We start from the raw sequence: 14,681 nt of genomic DNA, 5'->3' as shown, positions 1-14,681 counted from the left end.
TTCTTTCCGAGCCTGCACGTGAAGCCCCACACTGTTCCTTCTCAGCATCCGCAAGAATTCCACAGTATGGGGGGACTCGCCCTTGCCTTTGGCTGGAGTCTGGCTTTTCCCAGTTCAAAACACTGCCCGGTGAACATCCTCTTATGTCATTCTTTGACTTCCTTGATGAGTAGGGTTTTTTAGGACATATTCCTAGAAGTGGAATTTCTGGCATAAAGGGCATGATGATTTTGAAATCAAAACATTGCATTGCATTGTATTCAGCCGGAAAAAGGAAGGAAATCCAATCACATGGTATAGCGTAGACCGGGAAGACATGTCACAGAAAAATACTATAGGATTCCTCATATATGAGGTCCCTAGAGTCGTCAGATTCGTAGAGACAGAAAATAGTAGGGGCGCCTGGGTGGCTTAGTCGGTTAAGCGTCCGACTTTCGCTTAGGTCATGATCTCGCGGTTCGTGGGTTCGAGCCCCGCGTCGGGCCCTGTGCTGACTGCCAGCTCGGAGCCTGGAGCCTGTTTCAGTCTGTGACTCCCTCTCTCTCTGACCCTCCCCTGCTCACCCTGTCTCTCTCTCTCTCTCTCTCCTAGAAATAAATAAAAAACATTAAAAAAAAAATTAAAAAAAAAAAAAAAAGAAAAAGAAAATAGTAGGTGGTGGTGGCCAGGGGCTGCGGGAGGGAACAAGGGGAATAGGTGTTTCATGGGTAGAGTTTCAGATTTGCAAGACAGAAAAGTTCTGGAAAGTTCTGGAGATCTGTTTCGTAACCATGTGAATGTTCTCAGTCCTATGGAACTGTACACTGGAAAAAATGAGTTAGATGACAGATTTTATGTTTTATGTTTGTTACCATGATTAAAAAACATTGTGTTGTTGGTACGCCTGGGTGGCCCAGGCGGTTAAGCATCCAATTCTTGATTTCGGCTCAGGTTATGATCTCACGGTTTGTAAGTTCGAGCCCACTTTGGGTTCTGCACTGACAGCATGAAGCCTTCTTGGGATTCTCTCTCTCTCTCTCAAAATAAACATTAAAAAAAGGGAATTAATGGAACACCCTACCTCTTATCCCAATCATCCCAAAGAAGCTTGCTTCCTTCTTTCTTTATTCCCTTCCAGACCTTGTCCTGATGCACATATATTTTCACATAGTGGAAGTCATGTTCGGTTTTCTTCAAATGGCCATACACGTTTGTCCCTTGCTGCCACGGAATCTTGGTTATCCTTTCAGTGGCGGTACGTAGTCCTGCAGTGAACTTCAGCTTCTCAGTTTTTCTTTCCTTTTCTCTCATTTGGTCGCAGAGTACATCAAGATGGCGGATCAGTACGTCCCCGTCCCGGGAGGGCCCAACAACAACAATTATGCCAACGTGGAGCTGGTGGTGGACATCGCCAAGAGAATCCCCGTGCAGGTGAGTCAGGTGGGGTACCCGGTCTGTCCACAGGGGGTTGGTGCTCTGAACTCCGGAGCAGCTCCTCCCTCCTGCAGTTCGGAAGGGATGGGGGAGCTAGATCCTCCGAGCCCCTGCGATCCAGGGCTGATGTGGCCCGTGAAGAGCTTTCCGTGTGTGACGGGAGGGGGCTTCTCGAAGACCTTCGTTCACACCTCTCTGTGTTTACAGGCGGTGTGGGCTGGCTGGGGCCATGCTTCCGAAAACCCCAAACTCCCGGAGCTCCTGTGCAAGCATGAGATTGCTTTCTTAGGTAGAGTGCATCTCCATCAGATAACGCGGGAATCAGGGCGTCCACGGGACAGTCTGCGGGGTCAGGTTCTCTTTCCAGGGCAGCCCTGCAAGTGTGGGTCACTTTGATATTCCCACCTGACCCTTTTGTGGTCAGGAGGACGTAGGTGCGGCGGCTGGAGGGGAGGTCGGCCAGCCCGGGGACATAGGGGCCAGTACCGTGGGTACCAGAGTAGAATGATGCTGGAGCAAGGAGAGCCCTCTGTGCTCCTGCTGGTACAGGGTCCCAGCCATGTCCAGATTTCTGATTGGGTTCGTAGATCACATTCCTGATAAGCCCACACCTTTCTTGCTCTTTTTAGGGCTTTGTAATACCCTGTCCAGAGTCCCTCCTGGCTACAGCTTATTAGGCAAAATGATACTTAATGTCAGTGGCATCTGCTTGTTACAGGATTTGTACTTATAAACTTTGTGTATGCGGTTATGCTGTCGGACATCTTTGCATGATTAAGGGGGATCAGTCACCATCCACACTAAATCCCTGTTGCCTGCAACACACCCTGTGTATGAAGCGACGTAGGGCAAATCTGCACCTGATATTCCAAGGGTCTGCTTAGGGACCTGTGTCTGCTTATGTCTTCTCTATCTGTTGTCTTTGGTTGCCATCACGTGGGACCCTCCTTATGCCTGAGCTCCTTTGGAGGTTGAGGATCCAGCCCACAAGGCAGCAAACTATAGCCCATAGGCCAAATCCAGATCACTGCCTGCTTTTGTAAATAAAGATTTATTGAATCACAGCCCCCTCGTTCGTTTATTTATTGCCAATGGCGGCTTTTGCCCAACGTTGGCAAAGTTGAATATTCATGACAGAGACAGGCAGACCCACAAAGCTGAAAATATTTCCCATCTGGGTCATTATAGGAGAAGTTTGCTAACCTAGGGTCTAGTTTTTTTAAGGTGCTAGTTTGCCTCTTTGGTCTAGCTTTTTGCCTTCTTCCTGAAAAGTGAATTTTGTGTATGCCACATACCTTAGGTTGTACATGAGATCAGGTTTACAATCCACATGTACTAAAAACAGCAGACTTTATCCCCATCTGATGAAGTAGCAGACTGATAGATTTTTTTCCCTTCCCCAACTTGATGTTAATTCCTTGAGAGCTAGGACCTGAGTACTTTTCTTCTTGCGTTTGGTTGGCACTGAGCCACAAGGGGCCATTGACTCACTCGTTTCTGCCTTGCCCTTTGTCCCTGACCCCTCAGGCCCTCCCAGTGAGGCCATGTGGGCCTTGGGAGATAAGATCGCCTCCACCATTGTGGCCCAGACGCTGCAGATTCCAACACTGCCTTGGAGTGGAAGCGGTGAGTGACCTGAGCTTCACTTTGGGGGAGCTCCTCCACCCTATCTGAAAAGAAGGGGTGACAGGAATATGCTTTTTTTAATTCTTTCATTAAAAAACTTTAAGATCATTAAACCAATGGTACTGTTTCATTGTAGACAACTTAGAAAGTATAGAATTGCAAGAAAGAAATAGAAGTCATCCATAATCTTATGACCTGGTGTTGAACATTTGTTACACTCAAGGAGCCTGCCTTTCGAGCCTTTTTTCTAGGTCCATCTTTTAAAAAGCCAGAGATCTTATATTTATGAGTCTGTGACTTATTTTTTTCTCACTAACACTTTTCTGCTAATAAATACACTTTACAACATTCAAAATACCTGCATTGGATTTTATCATACAGAGCTACGTATCATAATCAACAGTCCTCTACAGGTATATATTTAGGTTGTTCAGCCTATTTTGTTCCAATTTTTAAAAAAGCTAAAAATAATGGAGTCTTGCTAGTCTTATATAGCTTAATCTCTACGTACCTTTTGATCATTTCCTTAGGATAAATTCCTAAAAGTGGAATTTCTAGGGTAAATTAAAAATAATCTCTTAAAGTTTCCTATTCAACCTGATTTTTTTCCTCCAAAGATACAGTTTTCCATTTGGGATGGAAATTTCGTTTTTAATCTTCACAAGGTTTTAGAAAACAGTGATGCACATATAAATAACATCCATGGGCAGAATTGGATTTTTTTTTTTTCAGTTCAGGTTAATAGGATTGTTCTTGGTAAACTCAGTCTGAATTTCTTAAGCTTGATTTCCCTTTCGAGGTTGAGTCAGTCCTTAAGAAAGCTAGAAACCACTGTGAGAAGCTGAAGGACCGTGTCTCTCTGTTGTTGGTCCGGAGGCCGGGTCTTGAGAGGCTTTGGTAAAGAAAGGCCCTGTGGTTTCTGTTATTTTTCTCCGCCGTCCGCAGGAGGATTCAGCTTTTTTTGTGACTCTAGGTCTGATGGTAGAGTGGGCAGAAGACGATCTGCAGCAGGAGAAAAGAATCAGTGTCCCAGAAGACATTTACGACCAGGGTTGTGTGAAAGATGTGGATGAGGGCTTAGAGGTAAACATGGGGCTGGGGAGGGGGGTCAAAGTGCTGGAACCTTCCCATCATTCTGGTAGCATGGAAACAGTCTACCTTCTAAAGAGGCCTGTTTGTCCTTCGCCCCCAGGTGGCAGAGAAAATTGGTTTTCCCTTGATGATCAAAGCGTCTGAAGGCAGAGGAGGGAAAGGAATCCAGAAAGCAGAGAGTCCTGAGGACTTCCCAATCCTTTTCAGACAAGTGAGCTGCTTTTGCCAAGTATTTTTCTATGTGCCTTTGGGACTTGTGTGTGTTTCGTTGTTGGCCACCACATTCTTTTCATTTGCATTACTGTGTCAGAAAACCAGAGGACGTTTGCAGAGCTGGAATATTGCTGTGCCGTGTTTCAAAGCAAATGTGTGCATTTTTACGCACAGAAGTCCGTGGTTCGCGTTGATCCCTACACTGTGAACTTAGATGTTCGATTCTCTGAATCCACATGACTTTAAATGATTTCAGAGATACAGGCCCAGAGTATCTGCTTGTGACTATATCTGTGTATTGAAAGATGGAACATTTTGTAAGTTTTAGTTGTCTTGGTGTTTTTAATGTTTCTAAACTGACCTTTGTTGTAGGGATGAATTGTGGAGCTACTTATTTGTAGCTGGGTTTTCACTTTTCTAACACGATGCCTATTGCAGCTGCCCATTGGCAATGTTTAAAAAAACAAAAAGGTAGACTGATGATCTTAGCATTCTTTTTAAAAAATTTTTTAAAAATTAAAAATTTTTTTTTTTAATGTTTATTTATTTTGAGAGAGAGAGGGACAGACTGCGTGCAAATGGGGGAGGGATAGAGGGAGGGGGGAGGCACAGAATCAGAATTCTCAGCTGCTTCTGAGCTGTCAGCACAGAGCCAAATGTGGGGCTTGAACTCAGAAACTGTGAGATCATGACTTGAGCTGAAGTCAGATGCTTAACCGACTGAGCCACCCAGGCGCCCCAAGAAAAAAGACTTTTTAAAATAGATGTTACTTTTTAGAGTGGGTTTTAATTCACAGCAGTGTTTAGCGGAAAGTCCAGAAGTCCCGTATACCCGTCCCCACCCAGGCACAACCTCCCCCAAGTGTGTGTGTGTTTTTGATTACCTGAATGCACCATGAACCAGTTCTTACACAAACATCTGAACACTTTTGGGATGCATTAAACATAAAAATGGAAAATTCTCTTTTTACCACCACCTCTGAACAATCCCCCCTTCTCAGATGTAACTAACCAGTTAGCAATTGGGTTTGTTTCCAGCACGTTGACTGTATATATTTAAAAAAAAAAAAAACATTTTAAAAAGAATTTTTAATTTTTAAAAGTAATCTCTACACCCAGTGTGGTGCTTGAACCTATAAATCTGAGACCAAGAGTTGTCTGCTCTACTGACCAAGCCAGCCAGGTGCCCCTGTGTCTGTTCTTATATAGACATTCATACAATTCTGTTTTATTATTTTTCGTGTAAGTGGGCTCATCCCATATATAACTGAAGCTTGCTTTTTAAAAAATTTTCTTAGGGGTGCCTGGGCAGTCAATCAGTAAACATTGGACTCTTGGTTTCAGCTCAGGTCATGATCTCCCAGGTTTGTGAGATCAAGCCCCTCATCAAGCTTTGCGCTGGGAGTGCAGAGCCTTGGCTTGGGATTCTCTCTCCCACTCTCTCTACCCCTTCCCTGCTTGCTCTCTATCTTGCTCTCAAAATGAATAGAAAATAAAATAAAATAAATTTCTTAGACATTTCATGTGAACGCTTATTTTTATATCATCATTAAGAATTTCTGGATGACTGGCTTTTAGCCACCAAAAGAATGAAGTGAGAGAATACTCTTTTAAGAAGGAGGAAAACAAAGTTGCAGGGTAGCACGTTTTGGTCCTGTTTTCATTCCAAGAACATTCTGTGTGTCATGTGTGTTCCTGAATGTGCCATGGAAGACCAGTGTGCACCCAGCTCTCACCAGCACGTTGACTTAACCAGTTAACTCGTAACCGCAGTCACCCCTAGCACAGGAAACTGTAACGCGCGCCCAAATCTTAGTAGCATGTTATCCTCAGGAGACGGGATTGTAGGGAAGTTGCATGTGTTACATTATAGATTTTGACGACATCGGACTGAAAACATCAAGGAGAATGGCATGTCTGTGTGAGACGTCAAACACAACTAAAAGACCAGCAAGATTGTGGCCATATCTTCAGAGAACTTCATGCTCCAGCCCCTGGTTCCCCAGGGAAGACTGAGCCACTCTGCTGTTCCCCCAGGTGCAGAGCGAGATCCCGGGCTCCCCCATCTTTCTCATGAAGCTGGCCCAGCACGCCCGGCACCTGGAGGTCCAGATCCTCGCTGACCAGTACGGGAACGCCGTATCTCTGTTCGGGCGCGACTGCTCCATCCAGCGGCGGCACCAGAAGATCATCGAGGAGGCACCAGCCACCATCGCCACACCTGCTGTGTTTGAGTTCATGGAGCAGGTGAGCTCTGCAGAGCCGGGGGTGGGGGGTGGGGCGGACAGCCACAGGGAGAGCCGTCTCCACCCAGCCAGCAAAAGCGCCCTATGGTTCACGTTGCCAAAAGTGGGTGGGTGTCTGTGAAGACACCCCGGGATGGGGGGAGCCCATCATAGGGAGTGTGATCCATGAGGTCCCAGAGGAGCTCACACGCAGCAGGTCCTCGGCATTTGGTGCGGGGAACTTGGAAGCCACCACTGAGACGATCCAAGAAAACCCCTGGACACCTTTCAGTATCTGTGTCTTTGCAGTGTGCCCTCCGCCTGGCCAAGACTGTGGGCTATGTGAGCGCGGGGACCGTAGAGTATCTGTACAGCCAGGATGGCAGCTTCCACTTCCTGGAGCTGAACCCGCGCCTGCAGGTGGAGCACCCATGCACAGAAATGATCGCCGACGTCAACCTGCCGGCCGCCCAGCTGCAGGCAAGGCCGTGGGCTTTTTCCCGCTGGGCTGGGGTCCCCGTCCTGACTTTCTCTTGACTGGCTGTCCCTGGGGAGTGACTGCTTTGTTGTGTGAGTCGCACTGAGAACCGCACAGGCTGAGATCTGAGAAGTGGCTCGTCCCCTCTGTCAGGCTAGATAGCTCTTTGAGAAACAGGCAAGAACCTGTTGAACTTCTCCCTGGAAAAAACTATTTTAAGCAGTTGCAGGGTATTTGTGGAGCCCCACAGTCCCAGAGAAGCGTTTCTCAACTTTTTTTTTTTAAGTTTATTTATTTATTTTTAAGAGAGAGAGCATGAAAGGGGAAGAGAGAGGAGAGAGAGAGGGAGAGAAAGAGAATCCCAAGCAGGCTCTGCACCGTTAGAGTGGAGACCGATGTGGGGCTTGAACTCACAAACTGTGAGATCATGATCTGAGCCCAAATCAGACGCTTAACTAACTAAGCCACCTAGGCACCTCTCAACCTTTTTTTTCATCATGGCCCCCTTCAGAGGCCTAGCTTTCTCAGAGTCCTTTAAAACCTTGAACTTGGTTGGGGCATCTGGTTGGCTCAGTCGGTTAAACATCCAACTTCAGCTCAGGTCATGATCTCACGGTCTGTGAGTTTGAGCCCCGTGTCAGGCTCTGCTGACAGCTTGGAGCCTGGAGCCTGCTTCGGATTCTGTGTCTCCCTCTCTTTCTGTCCTTCCCCTGGTCATACTCTGTCTCTCTCTGTCTCTCAAAAATGAATAAATGTTTAAAAAATTAAAACATACAAATAAACAAAAACAAAAAGCTTTTAACTAGGGGCCCCTGGGTGGCTCAGCCAGTGAAGCATCTGACTTCGACTCAGGTCATGATCTCACGGATAGTGAGTTCCAGCTCCCAGTCGAGCTCTCTGTTGTCAGCACAGAGCCTGCTTTGGATCCTCTGTCCCCTCTCTTTGTCCCTGCCCCGCTGGCTTTTACCTGCACGCACACACTCTCTCTCTCAAAGTAAATAAAAACTTTAAAAATAACAAAACCTTTAAGTCTGCAGCTGGACAGCGTTCTACCTCCCCTTCCAATGCACTGGGAGTCTGGAACTTGTATTTGACACACGCATGTTCTTGTTGCGTGAGGTGGTTGTACGAAAGTGGCTGCTTTTCCCGGTGACAGTTTGTTCCTGGGGGCAGAGTCAAGCCTTCCGTCTTTTCCTTGTTTGCTTCTCGGCCACCGTGTGGCATAGAGTTGTACGCTCAGTATGGGCTCGGTGTACCTGATCGTTCGCTGCATTTCTTCCTCCGTGGCACCCGGCAGTGCACTCGGCATTTGGGGGCCAGGGCTCCAGGGGACTGATGCTCACGCGGGGTGGATCTCCTCCTTTCAGATCGCCATGGGGGTACCACTGCACCGGCTGAAGGATATCCGGCTTCTGTACGGAGAGTCGCCGTGGGCGGTCACTCCCATTTCGTTTGATACTCCTTCTAACCCTCCACTCGCCCGAGGCCATGTCATCGCGGCCAGAATCACCAGCGAGAACCCAGATGAGGCAAGTTGGGGGTCTGCCCACCCCTGCCTCCCCGCGTCCACCATCTCCAGTCTCCCAGTGTGGGGCAGACCCTGGACGTGAGCCTTGGATGAGACGCCCAGGCTTCTCAGTGTACAGACAGGTGTGGGAAGGCACCCGGTTTGATCAGGGGTGTGTCCCAGGCACTGGGCTGATCCCTCCATACATCTCATTGGTCACTTACATGACAGTTACACCGCTAGGCGTTGTTGCCCTGCACTACGGCTCAAGAGGCTGAGGTAGTGTTTTGTGCCTGGGACCTGCTGAGACCATGGCCGGTCCCTGTTGTTGGACTCGAGAGGCCGCATCCGTTTTGGGGATGAGCAGCGAGGTTTAGAATCCGGTCCCTGGTATTCTGGCTCCACCTACTCTCTGCTACAACCTCAGTGGAATTTGGTCCCCTGTGAGGAGGTCCTTTGGGACTCGTTCTTCCGTGTGCCTTGCAAACCAGCCAGTTGGCATCTTTCCCTCTTGACGTGCTTGCCTACAGTTGATTGTCATGTGATCTCCGTAATTTACCACAGCCTAATTGTTTCATGATTCCATTCAAGAAATTTGGGGTAAGAGGTNGTTAATGGAAGGATTGTAAGGTGTGGGAGCTCTATTCATTTGGCACTTTGGGCTGCAAACACCCAACTCTGGTGGTGGGGATAAGCCGATGGGAGGTTTTCAGGGGGATGATGCCTGGGAGGGCAGAGAACCTGGTGTGGAAACAGCCCGGACACCTGACATTTTCCAGCTCTCACCTCCAGGCACCTGTGACCAAACGGATGCCTCCATTATGCACGTCAGGAGCTCTGACCACAGCGAAAGAGTCCATGTCTACCCCTTCCTTGCCAAAATTATATTCAGGGGGATGGGATGGGCCACCCCCACTCCCCATAAGGGAATTAGGTGGGTGTTAGAGTTAGATTTCTTTATTTGCTGGAGTTTTCTTAATCCAGAGTTTGAAATCCAATCCCTCTTCTCTTTTGTTTAAACTTTTTATTACTGACAACGTCCAGCTGATAAAATCGGAACGTATTTTCATTCTACTCCATCATGAGCAATGTTACCCATATCATATCTACACCTCCCCCCTCTTCGCAACTGGTATTTATTTTTATAGTTTTTTTTAAAAGTAAATATTACACGCATGCCCTGACGTGCTGACATAGGTACGCCCACACGTAGGTATACCCACACCCCCAGTGGGAGACTCCAATATTCTATTCCAGATGTGGTTGGTTCTTGGGTTTTCCTAAGATTTAATTCTGATGCAAATATGTCTGGAGTGATGACTTTTTTTTCTCCATTTTGCTTTTTTCACCCGGGCTCTAGGGGTTTAAGCCAAGCTCCGGAACGGTTCAGGAACTGAATTTCCGCAGCAGCAAGAATGTGTGGGGTTATTTCAGCGTGGCTGCTACTGGCGGCTTACACGAATTTGCGGATTCCCAGTTCGGGCACTGCTTCTCCTGGGGAGAGAACCGGGAAGAAGCCATTTCGTCAGTATCTCCCTCCTTCCCTCCTCCTTTCCCTCCTTCCTTCAAGAAACTAAGAGCCTGTGGCTTCAGATGTAGCAGCACCAGAAGATAAAGGGGGCAAATCGCAGAGCAGACCCTATCTCAGATACCCTTTGCTGAAGTCCAAGAGCAAAGTCTGCCCTCTTCTGTATCTGAGATCCATAAGGGCCCATGAGCTCCCCAAGGTCATTTTGGTCTTGAGATCATACTTGGAGGAGTATGCCAAGTACTATAGCTTTAAAAAAAATGTGTGTGGGACTTTTACAAACCTTTTAAGATTTACTTAAAGGTAAAGATTTACTTTAATAGGTCCTGGAGAAGCCCACCTTGACAAAGGGGCTCCTGAGTCCTAAAACGCCCACATCTTATATTTCTCCTGCCTTGCCCTGAGTGCAGAAAGGTAAAAAACAGCTCACTTTGTAATTAAACATTCTCGAGCGGATGAATCACTGTCCTTTAGAGTGAAAAATCCCAAAGATGTTGCAGTCATTCTCTGTCTCAAAAGCATTAAAGTCAGGGCATGGTGTGCGACTCTTGATCTTGATGGTGTTAAGTTCAAGCTCCATGTTGGGCGTAGAATTGGAGGGGGAGAAGGAAGTCCAGCCATCCCGGCCCACTGTGATGGAAACAGCCTGGGGCTTGTCTGTCCTGTGCCCTGAATGACTGGGATCCACTTGAACAGAATTCAGAGGGGAAAATCCTGGCTTTTCTTACTGCTGTCAGAGTGCAGTAGGGGATCGAGGGGAGTTTCTCCAGGACTGAGGGTGTCCTAGGGTTTGGGATTTCTCGCTGCTAAAACTGGGTGTGTCCTGAGCAACTTGGGACAAGTTGGTCACCCTTGAGCCCAGTAGCTCGACTCGTACCTGCAGATTCCGGGGCCGCAGCTGACTCTCTGGAAACTGTTGTCGCCCTCATTGGATTTTAGTGCATCATTTTCTCTCCCCGCGAACTGGGGTTGTCATTTGCCCCTTTGTCCCACCTGCTGAATGCACACGGGGACACCAACGGCAGGTATCAAAGCTCCCTGGCAGGAAGAGAATTGTTCTAAATTTTTTTTTTTATAGTTCATTTATTTTTGAGACAGAGACAGAGCATAAGCTAGGGGAGGGGCAGAGAGAGAGAGAGACACAGAATCTGAAGCAGGCTTCAGGGCCTGAGCTGTCAGCACAGAGCCCGATGCGGGGCTCAAACCCACAAACCACGAGATTGCGCCCTGAGCTGAAGCCGGACACTTAAGCGACTGAGCCACCCAGGCGCCCCAAATGAAGAGAGTTGTTCTAATGCCTCCTCTTTCTCTGGTGCCAAACACCCTCCCTGTGATTTCATAGGGAGCGGGGACTTCAACCCTTGGGAATGAAGCCCTGTTTGGGGGAGGCTACCCCTCTGGGAACTAGGGGGTGGTGACCGGCCAAGCACAGGAGGGCAGGTGACTGCCACGCCCTCAGTGGGGGCACAGTGTTGACCATCCATAGGTCCATCCCATGCATACCCAGCAAAGCAGCTGCCCTGGGTCATGGGGAAGAGGTCCAGCTGAAGAGGGGCAGAGCTACCGGGAGTGATTAATAATAATTACAATCACGGTAATTAATCCTGATCATGGCAGCTGACCTTATTTACCAGTGACTATGTGCTTTATATAGATTGTCTCATTTTAATCCTCAAGCACCTGTGTGAAGTCAGACCCATTTTTCAGATGAGGAAACTGAGACCCAGAGCAGTTAAGTCACTTGCCTACGATTGCCCGACCAGTAAATGCTGGAGCCGAGATTGACCCCTGGGCTGCTGGACTCAGGCCCCTCTCTCTCAGCTGTGCTGTGCTGGCCCTCTGAGAACCACGCAGGCACGCTGCTGGCCAGTATATTAATTTGGAAAACAATCCATGTGCCTTTTCCCCTCAAGGAACATGGTGGTGGCTTTGAAGGAACTGTCCATCCGGGGTGACTTCAGGACCACTGTGGAATATCTCATTAACCTGCTGGAGACGGAGCGCTTCCAGAACAATGACATCGACACAGGGTGGTTGGATCACCTCATCGCTGAGAAAGTGCAGGTGGGGAGTTTCACGCCTCTCACTTTGGGGGCGCAGAGCCCCCCTCCCCCGCAGCTCCTCGTGGGCGTGGCCACCACCAATACTGAAGTATGGAGTCTTTCCTAGGCCGAGAAGCCAGATATCATGCTTGGGGTGGTGTGTGGAGCCTTGAACGTGGCCGATGGGATGTTCAGAACCTGTATGACAGATTTCCTACACTCCCTGGAAAGGTAGGGCACGAGGGTAATTCTTTTCCCCTCGTGGGATATGCGTTAGTGGCAAGGAAGGCGGACGATCGGCCACTAGGCAGTCAGGGATCCTGTCCCCTGTGCTTGCCTCTGAAATTCCTCTGCCCTGGAGGAGAGCCCCTGGGATGGGATTCGCAAGGCAGCGACAGATGTGTGCATGTTCATCCTGACTTGCCTACGGACGTCATAATACTTGAGTCCAGAGAGGAGGTGGATTTGAGAAGCAAAGCAGGTTATAGGTCACCTCTGCCACTGTTCTTTCCAGACCATTGCCTGAATCAGATGGCGACTAGTGAAATGGGCCGGTGTGCAGGTGGCCAGGTTGCTGTTAGAATGGGACCAGGATTTTGCAGCCTCAGCACCCATGACGTTTTGAGCTGATTCTTTTTTTAGTTAATGTTTGTTTATTTTTGAGAAAGAGAGAGAGAGAGACAGAGTGCGTGCAGGGGAGGGGCAGGGAGGGAGGGAGACACAGATTCTGAAGCAGGCTCCAGGCTCTGAGCTGTTGGCAGAGTCTGATCCGGGGCTCGAACTCATGAATTGCGAAATGATGCCCTGAGCCGAAGTCGGACGCTCAACTGCCTGAGCCGCCAGGTGTCCCTGAGCTGATTCAGTTTTTACTGCTGATTCATTTCTTATTGCAAGGGCTGCCCTGTACACTGTGGGAAGTTAGCAGCCCCCCAGGCCCTCTGTCCGCAGTTCCCCCACCCCCTCACCCTGCCAGAAGTCATGACAATCAAATACGTCTCCAGACATTGCCAAATGTCCCAGAGTAGAGGCAGAAGTCACCGCTCGTGGAGAAACGTGGTGATAGGCAAATGAAACGACAAAAAAAAAAAAGCATTTAAAAAGAGAACAGATTTTAGTGCTTGGTTATCACGCGTTTGAATAGTAATAGAACCGCAGTACGTGCACCTGGCTTCTTTTCATAAGCAGGCGGCCAGATTCCCACATAGCAAATTGTTCCGAGAGCAAGCATTATAGATTTTGCTTCTGGGAAGCCCTTTGGAAATTTCTCATCCTTCAGCAAGTGCCATTTCCTTAAGTTCTGAGGAACGTCAGCTTCCTTGCCTTTTCATCAGGTTTAGCTTTTTTGATACAGCCAGGTGGGTTGATGCTCACGTGAGGTGAGCGACTGGCTCCAATCCAGAGGACAGCTGCAGAGTTCTCGTTCATTCCCACAGCCGACCACAAGTCTGTCTTTTCTTTCAGGGGCCAGGTCCTTCCTGCCGCTTCTCTCCTGAACATCGTGGATGTGGAATTAATTTATGACGGTGTTAAGTACACTCTCAAGGTGAAGCCCCCGGATGCCTGGGATATCTCCAACACTCTGGAGGCGGGCGGGAGTTTTTATTTCTGCAGGGAGCCACGCCCTGAGTGGACCCACTCACACTTGGGTCCCAGGACACCCTGGGCAGTCCTGTGACCTTGAAACCTAAGCCCTTTGGGTTTCAGAGTGCATGGGCTTGAGCAGTATGCACAAGGTACAACGGAGCATGTGTTAGTGTCCTGGGGCCACAGTAACAAAGTACTGTAAGCTGGTGGTTTCAGACAACAGCAGTGTTTTGTCTCACAGTCTGGAGGCCAGAGTCTACAATCAGGGTGTCATCAGGGCCTGGTCCCTTTGAAGCCTCCAGGAAAGAATCAACAATCAGCTTCGTGCTTTCCTAGCTTCTGATGGTTGTGGGTGGGCGTTCCCTGGTCTACAACCCATCACTCCGATCTATGCCCCTGGCTTCACAGAGCCGCTGTGCGTGCGAGCGTGTGTGCATCTTCCTTCTTCTGTGTCTCTGCGCTGGGTCTCTTCTCAGAAAAACACCAGTCAGATGGCATTTAGGGCCCACCCTCCTCTGGTGTGACCTCTCCCAACTAATGACACCTGCAAAGGTGCTCTTTCCCAAGAAGGCTCACGTCGTGAGGTGCAGGAAGGACATGGATTGGGGGGTTGATATCCAGTCCAGAGCATGAGCGGGGCCTGGGTTGAGCTGGCATAGTACGTGAGCCCGTTTCCCGGGGCTGGGGAGGCCAGCTCTGTCCCGTACCTCTGCACTGAAGGTCAAGGTGTGGCTTGTTGATCTCTCCCTGGCCCACCTTGGGCTTTCCTGGAGGTCCCCCGGGGCTGCTGTCCCTTCAGAAGTGTCTTGTTACCCCTCCGGGGAGACCTGAGGTCAGTTCAGCAGAGGATATCAGAGTCTGAGATGTGTGGTCACAGGGTCAGGGCCCGTGTCTGAGTCTGACCAGCAGGGCCAGAGTGTCCCCAAGGAGCTAAGGGCTCCTTTATGGAGGGAATAGATACCAGAACTTGAGT

At 48.8% G+C, this 14,681-nt stretch overlaps 1 protein-coding gene across 5 annotated transcripts in view; it reads left to right on the top strand.

The window, feature by feature from the left end:
* Nucleotides 1-14,681, top strand: part of ACACB (acetyl-CoA carboxylase beta) — a 125,178-nt gene that overhangs the window by 50,855 nt on the left and 59,642 nt on the right. For all 5 annotated transcript variants that reach the window (XM_077765954.1, XM_077765951.1, XM_077765950.1 and 2 more), the window contains 12 exons: nucleotides 1,301-1,410; nucleotides 1,621-1,702; nucleotides 2,941-3,039; nucleotides 4,013-4,122; nucleotides 4,232-4,342; nucleotides 6,382-6,591; nucleotides 6,879-7,049; nucleotides 8,415-8,576; nucleotides 9,915-10,078; nucleotides 11,996-12,146; nucleotides 12,252-12,355; nucleotides 13,586-13,667. In XM_077765954.1, the coding sequence (XP_077622080.1) occupies nucleotides 1,301-1,410; nucleotides 1,621-1,702; nucleotides 2,941-3,039; nucleotides 4,013-4,122; nucleotides 4,232-4,342; nucleotides 6,382-6,591; nucleotides 6,879-7,049; nucleotides 8,415-8,576; nucleotides 9,915-10,078; nucleotides 11,996-12,146; nucleotides 12,252-12,355; nucleotides 13,586-13,667 (1,556 nt within the window). The remainder of the gene's footprint in view (nucleotides 1-1,300; nucleotides 1,411-1,620; nucleotides 1,703-2,940; nucleotides 3,040-4,012; nucleotides 4,123-4,231; nucleotides 4,343-6,381; nucleotides 6,592-6,878; nucleotides 7,050-8,414; nucleotides 8,577-9,914; nucleotides 10,079-11,995; nucleotides 12,147-12,251; nucleotides 12,356-13,585; nucleotides 13,668-14,681) is intronic.

Source organism: Crocuta crocuta, unplaced genomic scaffold, assembly GCF_008692635.1.
Source record: "Crocuta crocuta isolate KB4526 unplaced genomic scaffold, BGI_CrCroc_1.0 scaffold339, whole genome shotgun sequence".
Taxonomy (NCBI): Eukaryota; Metazoa; Chordata; class Mammalia; order Carnivora; family Hyaenidae; genus Crocuta; species Crocuta crocuta.
Note: the sequence above shows the minus strand (reverse complement) of the source record. Positions and strands in the feature narration are given on the sequence as shown.